The 15053-nt window shown below is 33.3% G+C and overlaps 1 protein-coding gene across 1 annotated transcript; it reads right to left on the reverse strand.

Moving 5' to 3' along the window:
* Positions 1–235: 235 nt before the first annotated feature.
* On the reverse strand, positions 236–4256 carry LOC109341428 (homeobox-leucine zipper protein HDG12-like). Its single transcript, XM_019579336.1, has 10 exons — positions 4102–4256; positions 3864–3981; positions 3400–3588; positions 2792–3289; positions 2595–2696; positions 2302–2511; positions 1846–2026; positions 1234–1502; positions 1057–1146; positions 236–664 (listed from the first exon to the last, which is right to left on the reverse strand). The coding sequence occupies exons 1-10, from the start codon at positions 4239–4241 to the stop codon at positions 269–271; spliced, it is 2193 nt and encodes a 730-aa protein (XP_019434881.1). The 5' UTR covers positions 4242–4256; the 3' UTR covers positions 236–268.
* Between the last annotated feature and the right edge of the window lie 10797 nt (positions 4257–15053).

A 15053-nucleotide genomic window follows, 5' to 3' on the forward strand; every position in this document is an offset into this window, starting at 1 on the left:
GACAAGGCATTCAAAGTCCCAACTAATTAAACCAAAAATAAAAGAGTGAAATATCTATATATTGTGAGTATAAAGCATGATTTATATATAGTAACTACATTATTCATCATTCATTTGATTTTTTTTAAGACTAATGATGATTAAATATGAATGATGAATGATTCAGCGACAATATATAAAACTGTTACACTATCAATGCGTATATTTTCTCAAAATAAAATTACTTCTTCCACACATTGATACCACCATCAGGACTAGAACCACATCACTAGGAACTAGGGCAATTCAAGGAAGCCTTAATTTGATGGATAGTGGTGCTAATAAGATTATTAACAGTTGTTATTGAATCCATGTTGAGTTTTGCTGATGGCAAATTACTCACTAGGATTTGGAATGCAACTGTGATAAGTGAACCACCACTTCTACCTATGTTTGTGCTTGTGTTTGAGCTTGTTGATGCTCCATCTACTCCTCCTTGGTCATGTTGGCCATCATGGGAAATGGAAAACCCAGATGGTAGTAAGGGAATGTATGAAGGATCTTCACCATTCATTGCTATATTGATGGATGGAATATCAACTGGGCAATATACCACAAGTGCACCAGAAGAATCAATACAACTCTCTTGGAGTATTAACATGTTGTTCTGAGTAGTGTTGAAAGCCTATCATATATGTAAATGGATTAGTTACATATTTTAATAGAAAATGCTGGAACCACATCTTGTGCCAAACTTTGTACTTCGTATACCCCTTGTTCTCATTTGTTAAAAAAATGTAAAGTTAATATATATTTAATTTATATTTTATTTTCTTAACTAATGAAAAAACAAGAGTACATGAAGTGGTATAAAATTTGGGATAGAAGATATGCTTCCTAAAATGTTCATCTCACACTGGTTATAATGTAGGACACCACTATTTACACATACTTTGCAGCAGAAAAATCTTCTGATAAATAGTTATAAAGTAGCTGTGAATAGTGGCATTAACAAAACTAGTCTGAGATTATCATTATTCTAACTTCAATTTAGACTTGAAAGGAGGGATATCTTACTCGAAGAATCGATATTCGGTTACCAGGGTGAGAACCATTTGCTATGTGTGCCACCTCTTGCACAGGATTACCATTGGAAAGAACATCCCACTAAAACAAACAAGTGTAAAGAAAATTTAGAAGCATTATTTCTAAGGTCAAAACATCAAAGAAAGTTGATAAAATCAATGTCAAAACCTGGGGTCTTTTTCTATCATCCTTGAAAAAATTGAACACAATGTGTGGAGAGATAGGGAGCCAAATAGTAGTGGCAGCACTTAGAACCACACCATTAGGTTGTCCAGGATCTGTGCTTTTATGGACAGTGACTCTAACTCCAACCTCATCTAACCCAGAGAGTATGGTCCATCTTTGACCATTTGATGTGCTAATATTGGCACAAAAATTTGTGACCATCCTTTGAGCAAGTTTCATAGTGCTTTTCTTCCCCTCAGATGATGTTATAGCTGAAATTCAACCACTTGTTGTTCAAATTTATATATGTACTAAAATTAACCATGACAACATTTATGTGAATATATTTGATTAACAAACAATAAAAATGACAGTTCATTGTATAAGACTCTAACTTAGTGAGATTTGGGAAGAGTAAATATACGCAAACTTACCTCTGCAAATGGAGAGGATATTTCCAATATTTGTTAACAAGCAACAATGGGAAACAAATATATATTTCCATTAATTTTTAAATGGGTATGTAGTAAAAAGATAAAAGTGAGAGATATAAATATATATATAGTATCAAGAATATGATATTCAAAACTTGTTCAAATAAAAGAATATACATACCTCCTCCAAGATCACGGGTAGGATTGGGTGTAACCATTTGGCAAGCAATTCTTTCACATGTTCTCTGAAGTGTAGCAAGCCATCTTTCAGACCCAAATGCCAATCCACTATATATCAAGTTTCTGAAAAACCTATGGGGAAGAGTTTTGTCTTCAACCTCTACATGTTCAATCCATGTAACCTACACGACAACTTAGATATGTGACTACAAAATTACAAATATCTACTACATAATTGTATCAAAGTAGACAAAATTAAAGTGAAGTTTTCTAAAAGTAAGTCATTTAATGGATTATGATAACAATGCACTTTTTTATATCAAGGGTGAATATACCATTATTCACCTTAGAGACAATCTCTCAAAATATAGTTTAAGCTTAGCTTGGAAAATATAGTGTAAGGTTACCTTGAAAAATATAGTGTAAAGTTACCTTGGAAAATATAGAGTAAGGTTACCTTGGATTGCCCATTTGAGAAGTCTTGAATTAAACACCCAGAAGGAAAACGATGAGAGCGAAATTGTGGAGCAAATTGGTTGTCTTGTGGAAAATCATATGAAACATCAACAATTGCCCATGTTCCTTGCTCAATTTGCTGCGAATAACGAAGGAAGTAGAACTCTCTAGTAGAAACATGTGGAGACAACACTTGCAACTCTTCATACATCTAAATAAAAATGTTATGCATGAGAAATTTTATGGTAATCCAATCTGAAAGACGTGATTAAATAGTACTTAATTCCAACTTACCAGCTGCAATGAACCACTGTTACCACCCATGATACCTGATGATATAACCTCAATTGTCCTTGCAGCTGAAACAATTGTAGAAAAAAGTTCCCTCCACTTGTTCTGCAAAATCAATTATCAGATTAATTTGAGCAATTCATAAAATTTAACTAAAGGTAGCTGTCAAATTATTAAAAGAAAGAATAATAACTACTTACTGCATCCGTGAACATTTCAGCCAAATTTGAGCTATTCATCATAACAACGATTGAATCTCTCGACGCCTCAACGCGAAAATTAGGATTCTTGAGGTGAGTATTAGCCTTGGGGAACATTCTTTCATATATCTCAAGATTAAGAACATCTTTTCCATCAGTGGCAGACTTGATCCATAAGGGATCATTTGTGTGCAAGAGCCTCAGAAATTCTTCTAGGGCATTTGTAGCAATAGTTGACATATGAGACTTATCCATTTCTGAAAGGGAACCAGGTTGATATGGAAAATTTGGCATAGCATTAGAACAAGTCCCTTGGAGAAGATCTAGATCAAGAGAAGAGTTAATGTCACCACCAATGCCAAATAACCCTTGTTGAATTCCGAAGGGACTAGTCCCCATAGACAATTCTAGAGGGGACATATGAATAGGTAGAATTGAAGGGAGTTGAGAAATTGGTCTTCCAATGTACTTAGCTGCAATGCTAGAAACTCTATCAAGCTGCAACATTGAATTAATTCACACTTATATACCAATTCCAATTCATACACAATCCCTAAATATAATAATATTCATATATATATCATAAAAGGACAGTGATATATGATTACCTCTTCTTTGAGGTGAAGATTCTCTAATCTCATCTTTTGATCATCAAAATAAGAATCTTCGTTGAGAGGAGCAGGACCACAATTAGGGCATATACAATTTTTCAAGGCCTCCCTGAAAGCAATGTTTTCGCAACGTATCTTGTCATTCTCTGCTCGTAGTGTGGAGTTATCTTGCCTCTCATGTTGGGCCTGAGTTATTTCCATATATTATTACAAATGATAAGGTAATCAAACTAACATTACACTTTGATGTCAGTCAAAAGGCCAAGAAATGTATGCAAAAAAAGAATATATTTATCGGTTAATAAAATGACAGTCTAATGCATGAGGTTCATGCTTAATTAGTGAGATTTAAAAAAGTAAATGTACATAACTTTATCCTCGTAAGCCGATAGACTATTTCTAAATTTAACGAAAGCATAAAAAGGAGATTTATGTGATTAATTTGAAACAAACATATTTACCTTCAGTTGGGTCCTTCTATTTTGGAACCAAAATTTTATTTGTCTAGGTGCTAGACCTAGTTCCCTGCTTAGCTGCATCCTTTGCTTCTCATCAGGATGCGGGCACTCTTTGAACATTCTGAAGAGAAATATCATACAATAAATAAACATTAACATCTTTGTTATCATATGCGTGCAAATTGAAAGTGTGAAACTATACTATATAGCATACTACTAGAATAAATATATATAAGCTTACGATTCAAGCCTTTGAATTTGATTAGAAGTATGACGATGGTAACGTTTATTCCTCCTCTGGGAATCAGAACCTTCATCGTGGTCATGTTGATGGTGGTCTCCAGGGGAGTGGGACCCACGTCCTCCTCTTGCATACTCCATTTTTTTCCTGTGACTAATTACTTGTCTGAATCAGCTACTTCCGTAACACAAAACAATAAGATCAATATGAGAATTGGAAATTTTGTGCTGTCTGTTTTAGTGGGTGAGGAGTATCAATATTATGATTATGCATGCTCACTGTAATTATTTACCTAATATGACATGAAATATAAGATATCCACATGTATATGATTAATTCGAGCATACTAAAACTCATACTATAAGTCTTATATATATAGTAATTAATAAATAGAAAAACAAAACTAGCAAAGGAAAAAGGCTACTAACTATTCACGGAATTTTTTAAAAACAAAATGATAGGTTTCAATGATTGTCGCCACCTATATTATATATCTGAATAGGAAAAATTGGAAAACATGTACATGTAAAAAAAAAAATTACATTTTGTATGTGAAAACTATTTAGATCTGAAAGTCGTTATGCATAAGGTGGAGATAGAACCATAGACGCTCATAGTACACCCGTTCTAAGATGATTATCAAAGGTTACATTGCTGTTTTTAATAACTTTAACATATTGAATTTACCCTTAAAAATAATTAATAATATATAACGAATTAAGATCGAGTAAAATATATACACAAAAAATGCATAGATTACCAAATTTTATTTTTGGTCCTTGGTAGAATATAATTCATCATGCTCCTTTGTATCTCCACAATAGGAAACTGAAGCAAATGTGACAAAAATGCTTGTGGATAAGTTGATTTTATTTTTTTAAAATACTTTTTTCCGTTTTTTTGAAATATTGATTTGCATTTATTAAATTTTTGAGTCATTAAAATAAGATCAACCATCCATCATGTTGAAATAATTGCCTTTTTAATTTTAAAAATTGAATCTTCTTTCATTTTGATATATTAAAAATCACAAAAAAACAAAATAGTTTCGCATCTTCTAGACACATAAGTACATCATCAACATAACATAAGTTAAATTCTTATAACTTAGCAATGTTTTCTTTGATGATATATTTATATATATTAATAAACGGCTAAAATATTATCTGTAGCCTTTTATAACATAATAGCAATATCTATTGTTTTAAAGCAAAACTATATCTCGCACGAATGATGTTAAAATAAAAACAGGAAGAAAAAAAAATAATTATTTAACTATTATAACATATTTTTGTTGATGCAGAATATAATTGAAGATAACAAATCCTTATTAATCTAAGACATCATATCATGACCTTCAATTGCCACCAACATTTTCACATTGGTTACATAAACCACAATCACAATTTAAAATAATCATATGATATACCTCAACCTACCTATTAGAGAATAGGTTGGCAGAAAGATGGTTTCACAGAGATCGCCTGAGAATACACAACCACTACCTGAAACGTCTGAACGCGTGGTGGACGGAGTTGCCGCCGTTGATAGTGGCAGAAGGGAACTACACAGTCTGCTTCATAGTGATTGATATATGATAACAACTTCAGCAGATAATGGTGATGACTTTGAATATAGTTATTTTGGTTATTGTAATGGTAATTGGTTGAAGATGACAATAGTAATGAAATTATAGTGATTTGAAGTTGAAAGGAAAAATGAATCCTCCTAGTGTTGAATGAGAATTGGAGATAGAAAATGAAGAATAAGTGAATATGGGTCAGCCAGAAAATGAAGCTAGGTTTTGAGCAAACAATGATTATAGGTAGTGTGGGGGAAGATCATTTATTTTCACTTTGGATCACTTTATTATTTGTATCAATTTTGTATCAAATCTTTATTATTCTCATTAATCTATATGATTTAACAAATCTTTTTTTCTCCTTCATTCTCTCGTGATCAAATTGTTTTCTTCCTTTATTCATTTGGAACCCACCCTCTTAGACGGATATCTAACTCTTTATACACCACCCACCCTCTTAGTGGTTATTCACTTCGCCAACTTTTCGGTTTGGCTTTTGAGTTAGAGATATAATAAAATGTGTAAGTTATATGGGTGGGTTTGCTTTTAAAGCATTTCACAATTGCAAAGTATAGAAGAAATAATGAATAAAAGAAAGAAAAAATAAAGACATGCAATTCTCAACCAAAGATAAGACATTATAGGCTAATAGGCAACATTAGATGACACCACAAAGAAATTAAATTACCTCTGTGGTAGCTTGACTTTTATGTGCAACCTCATATAAAGAAATTATGATATTTTTCTGTATTAAACTAAGAAAGTGGTATTTTTTATGCACTATCATCAATAGTATCTTTTTACTTGTTTGATACTATCAATAGTATCTTCTGTCAACAAATATCACTTCTAAAAATTAAACCCTTGACTTTACATTATTAGACTAACGTCTAATCGATAGAAAGTGATACTTTGAGTTATATCAATATATTTCTGAAATTATCAAACCAATAATATTTTGTGTATACTAACAAAAGACACCAAAAACAAACATCTTCCGCTTTAGGTAAAAAAAAAGAGAGAGGATAAGTTATGCCTATTAATTTGTTTCACTTTTGATACTTCATTTTGATGTATATTTTATTACGTCACTCCATGTGCTAAAATGTTGGAATTGGTAAAAAGTTTGTAGTTTATTAAATTTGGATTTTTAATATTTTTGTTTGGACTAATCTTAATACTTTGGTATATGGAGGGACAGAAGCAACAAGTTTTCGCCCATAAGCAATGAGTGTTAGTTCCATTAAAATATATTTTGTTCAAAATACATAAAGATAGAATTTTTATTTTAACCGAAAAGTGCTATTGCACAAATATATTAGAATAGGTAGTCAAGATACAAAAGCAAACCATTACAAGTATTTGAACCTATAATTAGGAAGGTCATTCCTATTCCTATAGAAATCCTCCTTGATGAAGGATGACATGACATTTCACCAATTGTTCGACCTACTCCTAATATCAAAGGTAGCTAACTTATCTGTACAAGAATTACCCTCTCTAAAGATATGAGATATGACTAGATTCATAGAAGCAATCTTAGATTTGCACATATCCCATCTATTTTGAAGCTTCCAAGGATAGTTGCATGACCTTTGAAAATATCCACTACCATTATGGAATCACACTCTAACCACAAAGAAGTCCAACCTCTACAATAAGCAAGTTCCACGGTTGCAATGGCAGAGTGAAGTTCTGCATAAAGAGAGTTATGTATCAGCAGGTAGGAGGAGAAGCAAGCTATGAAATCACCACCATTGTCTCTAAAAATGCCACCTCCCCCTGCTGGACCAGGAAAGCCATGCGTGAAAGTGCAAAGTGTCAAGTAGAGCACTATTGAATTGTCCATGTTTTGATGAAGACAAGGATTTAATGAAAGCTTGAAGATGACTCAACAAATCAACATGTCGTGGACTCAAGAGTTACATATCTAGACTAGGTTCTTTAATAGAGTTATTTTTAGAAGTCTAAGATGTGTGGCTTAGATATTGAATCTAGGTTAGGTAAACCTAGATGCAATTCTCACAAGCCTTAAGAATAATCATCTAATTTACATGAGACATTCCATCTAGATCATTATGTGTTCATGCATTAATCATACATGTTACTTGTGCATCTAAGGCATAATATATTGGCAAAACATGTATAGGTGATAAGCATAACATATAGGTTGTTTACCATTTAATCATTTAGCTGAAAATGTGCTAGTTAATTAATTAAGGGGTGTTTTAATCGATTAACGTGATTACAGTTTTAACAGATAACTGAAAACCTAAAAACAGTTATTCCCAACAACCCGTTAATCGATTAAAAGGGCACTTAATCGATTAATTGGGTCTCAAAAATATTTTCTATATAAACTATGTTTTTAGATCATGTACTACGCATCATATCATTCATTTTTAGAATTGCTAGTTGCATATTTTCCATGTTTAATTGTGTCATATAGGCAGAGTGAAATGCATTATGAGATAGTGAGAGATAATACCATGCTTAGGCTTTAATTGTCATCTTATTGCATGTTGTTTAATATGCTAAACATTTCTATCTTTTCTTGCATGTTTCTTGCATTTCTTTAAGAGAATTTTAGGGTAGAAATTCTATGTTTCTGTATATTAATAAACTCATACATATTCATGTTAACTTGTGAGTTTTGTATAGGATTTTTAGCTGAGTTTTAATTGTAATATTTTGAGCAACACTATGCTTTATAATACTCTGTTTTTGTACTATTTTTATAATAAGGGAATTTGTCTCTTGGTGTCTTACCACCTAAGAGATTCAGTGAATCTTCACCAAGACTTAGATGTCTTGAGTTTAGAACGAGTTCTTGACTGGGACTAATCGTAAGAAATGTTTTCTTAGGCGATTAGGATAGTCAAACCAAGAAAATGGATTCTTGGATTCAAGAAGGGAGCCTCTAAGTGTTTGTATTGGAAGTTTGCATGTAACTATACATTCTATTCAACATTAGTGAAGAAAATCTCCCGATATCAGAAGGGGAGACCTGAATGTAGTTTGCAAGTGGACCCGTAAATGAACCAGGATAAAATTCCTTGTTGCGGGATTTTTCTATCCCTAATCTCTTTACATTTCAAGTCTTATAATTGTATGATATTAGCTGATATTTTGGATACTATTAGGTTTCTGTATCTTGTTTAATTATGTACAAAAATATATGCTTTATCTTTTCTTGAATATCGGTGAGTGGTTGTGCAATAAGCCATTCTGCAACTTGTTGTTTTTCTGTGAATTAATCGATTAAAGCAAGGTGTTAATCGAATAACTACAGCTTTTTCCAGAATAGGACTTTGGTGCGAAAAGCGGTAATTGATAACTGCGACACCTATTCAACCCCCCTTCTAGGTGTGTTCTATCCACTGATACCTAACAAGTGGTATCAGAGCTAGTACGACTTGCTAGCTAAACCGCATATGCGTGACCTTTAAGATAAAAATGGGTTCCACCAACCCCTTTGGCGGTGATGACGTATCCATTAACCGCCCTCCCATATTCAGTGGCGAAGGATACGCCTACTGGAAAGTCTGGATGAAAATATTCATATAAGCCATTGACTCGGATAATTGAGAATCCGTAGTCAACAGACCCTTCGTCCCAATGCATCTAGTGGATGATGAACCTAAATAAAAACCCAAGAGTTTATGGACCGAATGAAAGTGCAAGTGTCAAAGTGTTGCACTATTAAATTGCCTATGTTTTGATGAAGACAAGGATTCATTGAAAGCTTGAAGATGACTCAAAAAATCAACACGTCATGGACTCGAGGATCTTGTATCTAGACTAAGTCTTACAAGAGTCACTTTTAGAGTATAGATATGTGTCTTAGATATTGAGTCTAGGATAGGTAAACCTAGGTGCAGTTCTCACAAGTCTTAAAAATAATCAAATCATTTACATGAGACATGCCATCTAGCTTATTATATGTTCATGCATAAATCATACATGTTATTTGTGCATCATAAGCATGATATATTGGTAAAACATGCATAGGTGATAAGCATAACATATAGGTAATTTACCATTTTATCATTTAACTGAAAAATATACCAGTTAATCGATTAAGTAATGAGTTAATCGATTAATGTGAAATCAGTTTTAATAGATAACTGAAAAACTGAATTCAATTATTCTCAACCATTCTCAAACAGCCCGTTAATCGATTAAAAGGACACTTAATCGATTAACTGAGTATCAAAAAGCTTTTCTATATAAACTGTGTTTTTAGGTCTTGCACCATACATCATATCATTCATTTTAGAATTGCTAAGTTGCATATTTTTCATGCTCATTTGTATCATTTTAGGTAGAGAGAAACGCATAGTGAGATAGTATCATGTTTAGGGTTTAATTGTGATCTAATTGCATGTGATTAATGTGTTAACATTTTCTATCTTATTTTACATGATTCTGCATTTCTTTAGAAGAATTCTAGGATAGAAATTCTCTATTTTCGCACATCAATTAACTCATACATATTCATGCTTACTTGTGAGTCTTGTATATGGTTTTTAGCTAAGATTTAATTGTGATATTTTGAGCTATATTGTGTTTGATAATACTCTGTTTTTTGTACTGTTTTTAGTGTTGTAATAAGGGAAATTGTCTCTTGGTGTCGTACCACCAAAGAGACTCAGTGAGTCTTCACCAAGGCTTAGAGGTCTTGAGTTTAGAATGTTTATTGGTTGGGGCTAGATCGTAAGAAAAGTTTTCTTAGGCGATTAGGTGAGTCAAACCGAGAAATTAGGTTCTTGGATTCAAGAAGGGAGCATCTAAGTTTGTGTACTGGAAGTGTGCAAGTAAAAATACATTCGTTTCAATATTAGTGAAGAAAATCTACCGAGATCAGAAGGAGAGGCATAGATTAGTTTGCAAGTGGACCCACAAACGAACCAGAATAAAATTCCTTATTGGGGCTTTTTCTATCCTTAATCTCTTTAATTTCAAGTTATAATAATTGCCTAATTTTAGCTAATAATTTGTATATTGTAAGATTGCCATATTGACTTTAATTATGTTCAAGTATATTTGCCTTATATGTATCTCATTATCGGTGAGTGGCTGAGCAATATGATGATTTATTTCGGGTTTCGCAATGTCAAAGTGCCAAAGAAATGTGGGACACCTTACAAGTGACTCATGAAGGCACTAGCAAAGTCAAGTGTGCCAGGATGAATGCCCTGACACATGAGTACGAGCTTTTTCGTATGTCGCCAAGTGAATCTATCAGCGACATGAAAAAGCGATTCACACACATAGTAAACCATCTAGTTGCTCTAGATAAATGTTTTACCAAAGGAGAATTAACTAATAAAGTTTTGTGTTGTCTTGATAGGAGATGACAACCTAAAGTAACAACTATCATGGAATCCAAGGATCTTGACTCCATGCCTTTGGCAACATTATTTGGAAAGCTTCAAGAGCACGAGATGGAGGTTGGTCGCTTGATGATGCATGTGGAATCAGACCGTAAAAAGAAAATCATATCTCTCAAAGCAACAACGTCTCAACCTATTGAAGAGAAAGAAGATGTTGATTCTGATTCATACATTGATGATGAAACATTGAGCCTTCTTGCATGAAAATTCGGAAAATTCTTAAAGAAATGAGGCTTTAAACGGTTTCAGAAGAAAGAAGCGTGTGAGTCAACTAGAAAAGGCAAAGGTAACAAAGAGCGCTTCACTTGCCATGAATGTGGTAAGTCAGGACACATGAGGTTTCAATGTCCTACTTACCTCAAGAAAGTTGATTCGGAAAAGAGCACTCCTTGAGACTTCAAGTCAAAGAAAGCCTACATAGTCTGGGATGTACCAGAGGAGGATACAACATCAAGCACCTCAGATGAAGAGGAGGCCGCCAAAATATGCTTAATGACCAGAACAAATGAAGCTTGCAACTCAGAATCAAAGGAGGTAAACAATGAGGTATACTCTTATTAGGATATATTCCCCATATGTAACTCGGCCTAATAAGAAATTTTATAATAAGAAGGTCCCTACATGCTTTTTTTGTGGCATACATGGCCAAACTTCCTACTCTTGTTACATTAGGAAATATGGAATACCTAGTGGTGTATATGTCTGGATGAAAAAGGGAGATGACTCCCTGGTTACTAACAGAAAATGATCCAATATAAATTGGGTACCTGAAAAAGGTAAGTGATCTATTTTGCAGGTATGTCTACGAGCACATGGACAACATTAGTATCTTGATAGTGGATGCTCGAGACATATGACATGAGATAGATCAAAATTCCAAGATCTATCCTTGAAATAAAAAGAGTTTGTCATGTATGGAGACAACAACAAAGGAAATATACTTGGCACCGGGACAATTGGCAACTCAACCTAGGCTGTTATCGATAATGTACTATATGTTGAAGGCCTGGAGCACAACCTATTGAGTATCAGCCAACTCTGCGATAAAGGTAATCATGTATCTTTTGACTCTGATTGTTGCATAATCTGTGACAATTTATCTAATAAGGTAAAATTTGTCAGACATCGTATTAATAACATCTATAAGGTTAACCTAGAATATGTCACGACATTATTTTCAAAATGTTTTGTTTCTAAAGAAAATGATATCTGGCTTTGGCATAGGCGCGTCACTCATATTCATGTAAAAAATCTAGATAAACTATCTAAAAATAATTTGGTTGAAGGTCTACCAAAACTTGATTTCAAAACTCTTTTAGTAAAAAGAATGTTATATCCACAACAAGACCTCTGGAGCTTCTCCATATGGACTTGTTTGTACCCTCTCAAATAATGAGTTTTGGTGGTAGTTTCTATGCTTTGGTAATTGTTGATGATTTCTCTAGATTCATATGGACATTATTTTTATCTTCTAAGAGTGATGCATTTAAATCTTTCAAAAACCTTGCCAAACAAATTCAAAATCAGTTTAATCTTAAAATTGTGTTCATTCAATCTGATCATGGTGGCGAGTTTGAAAACCATCCATTTGATGAATTTTGTAACACCCGTCATTTTCATGCTCCTCGTACCCGTCATTTTCATGCTCCTTGTACCCCTCATTTTCATGCTTTTGGATGTAAATGCTTTATTTTAAATAATGGAAAAAGAGCGCTAGAAAAATTTGATTCAAAAGCTGATGAGGGTATATTTTTAAGGTATTCATTGCATAGTAAAGTTTATCGAGTGTTTAATAAGTATTTCATGCAAGTAGAAGAGTATGTACATGTTCATTTTGATGAATTTTCTCCAAAAGAGAAGAGAAATGTATTTTCTGATGATGTTGCAGGTGCTTCAGAATAAGCATACTCTAAGGACATAGACCAGGACAAAGAAGGACAAGCAGAGCAAATTGACCAAGATGAGCATCAGGACATGTCAATCGTATGGAAGACTAAGAAAGATCATCCACTTGATAAAGTTATAGGTGATATCTCTACGGGAGTGGTAATCCGTAGTTCTTTACGTAATTTTTGTAACTTCGTTGCTTTCGCATATGAAATCGAGCCTAAGACCATCAATGAAGCCATTGAGGATGTGCATTGGGGTATAGCTATGCAAGAAGAGCTAAACCAGTTCGAGCGCAATAATATATGGGACTTGGTCCCCTAAGCCAAAATAACATCCAGTGATTGGTACTAGATGGGTCTTTCGAAATAAACTAGATGAATCTGGCTTGATCATTAGAAATAAGGCACACTTAGTGGTCAAAGGCTACAACTAGGAGGAAGACATCGATTATGATGAGACCTATGCTCATGTAGCCAGATTAGAGGCCATTAGGATGCTTTTATCCTTTGCATCGATTATGAATTTTAAGATCTTCCAAATAGAAGTCTAGAGGGCCTTTCTGAATGGCTACATTCAAGAAGAGGTATATGTTGATCAACCCGTAAGATGATTGCAACTAAGAGGCGGGGGGGCTTTTTCTGCAATATCAAGAATTAAGAGCAACAGAAATAATTTGCAGCAAATAACAAGTAAATAATTGAAGAAATAAAGAGAGAAGAGAGTACACCAGAATTTTATACTGGTTCATATTCTTGTCCATCAAAGGCTACATCTAGTACTTGCAGCACAAGAGATTTTTCACTAAATATTATGAGTTGTAATTACAATATCTCACCCCGAGACTTCAATGTACCAACACTCACTAATACTTATCACCTTGGAAAACACCTTTCCAAGTAACTCTATCCCCTTTCTTATCACACCCCGTGAAAGAAAGTATTTACAATGAATGAAGAATTACAACAATGGCTTGGATTGTCTTTACAAGTATGAAATGTAATATCACTTGCAATCCAATAACTCTCTTGTATACTAAATAATATTGCTCAATAGATTTGTAAAACTTTTGAAACAATTACTTTAAGTAACTCAGAAAAATTATATTTTGAAAGTTGAAGAACTGAGTGCAAAAGTGCAGAAAAATGGTGAGAGAATTTTCCAGAATCGTGTGAGAGTTGTATGAAAGTTGTGTGTTGTGATTATGAGTTTTAATTCCTTTATATAGGCTTTCCAATCAGCCAAAATGTCTCTTTGAAAGGGTAGGAATTGATTGGAATGAAAACATGGCTTTTGGGTTGAACTCATTCACTTTGAATTTGAAAATCTCATGCAACAACTCTTAGTAATCGATTACAACATTGAGTAATCGATTACTCAAATGTTCTGTCCATTGATCATTTATTTTCGAATTAGAGTAGTCGGTTACAACAAGTTGAGTAATCAGTTACTCAACTTTAATAACACTGGTAATCTGTTACTCAAAGATACTAATGGATTACTCTGATCAGTTTTAAGTTTGATAACTCTTTTCTCACACTCGTAACCTGTTACTTAGATGAAGTAACCCGTTACACACTATTTTTGAAAATTGTTTTTAGTATTTTAAAGTGTTTCAATTTTCTTTTAAAAATAGTTTGAGCATTACTACTATTATATAATCAAGAGTATATGATTGAAGTACCTATTTTAGACTTAGACTAAAAGTCTTGAATATCTTGAAGCTTGAATCTTCATTTTCTTCATAAGTATTCTTTCTTTTCTTCTTTTTGGTGATGTTGTGTCTTCATCAAAACTGTGCCAAGGTCAGGAGCAAAGATCTTCTTCACAATCTCCCACTTTTTGATGATGACAAACCAATATCTTCTTAATAGTGTAGTTTTTTGAGAGCAACATACTTTGTGATATTCTTGACTTATCTTAAGTATACTCCCCCTATCTTTTATGCTCCCCCTTTCATTTGGAGTTATGTGCCTGAAAGATTTTAAACAGAAAATACACTCTCCCAACTTTTCTCCCCCTTTTGACTTCATCAAAAAGTAGAAAAGCCAAGAGTTTCCAGCATAATATATATATATATATATATA

The sequence above is a fragment of the Lupinus angustifolius genome, unplaced genomic scaffold, assembly GCF_001865875.1.
Source record: "Lupinus angustifolius cultivar Tanjil unplaced genomic scaffold, LupAngTanjil_v1.0 Scaffold_462, whole genome shotgun sequence".
In the NCBI taxonomy this organism is placed as follows: domain Eukaryota; kingdom Viridiplantae; phylum Streptophyta; class Magnoliopsida; order Fabales; family Fabaceae; genus Lupinus; species Lupinus angustifolius.

Bases quoted from the DNA above. Each gene is read 5' to 3' on its own strand.
- LOC109341428 (XM_019579336.1), bottom strand. From the start codon at position 4,241: ATGGAGTATGCAAGAGGAGGACGTGGGTCCCACTCCCCTGGAGACCAC. The intron at 3,982-4,101 runs GTAAGCTTATAT...ATTTCTCTTCAG, and splicing joins CAAATTCAAAGGCTTGAATC to AATGTTCAAAGAGTGCCCGC. The intron at 3,589-3,863 runs GTAAATATGTTT...GAAATAACTCAG, and splicing joins ATAGAAGGACCCAACTGAAG to GCCCAACATGAGAGGCAAGA.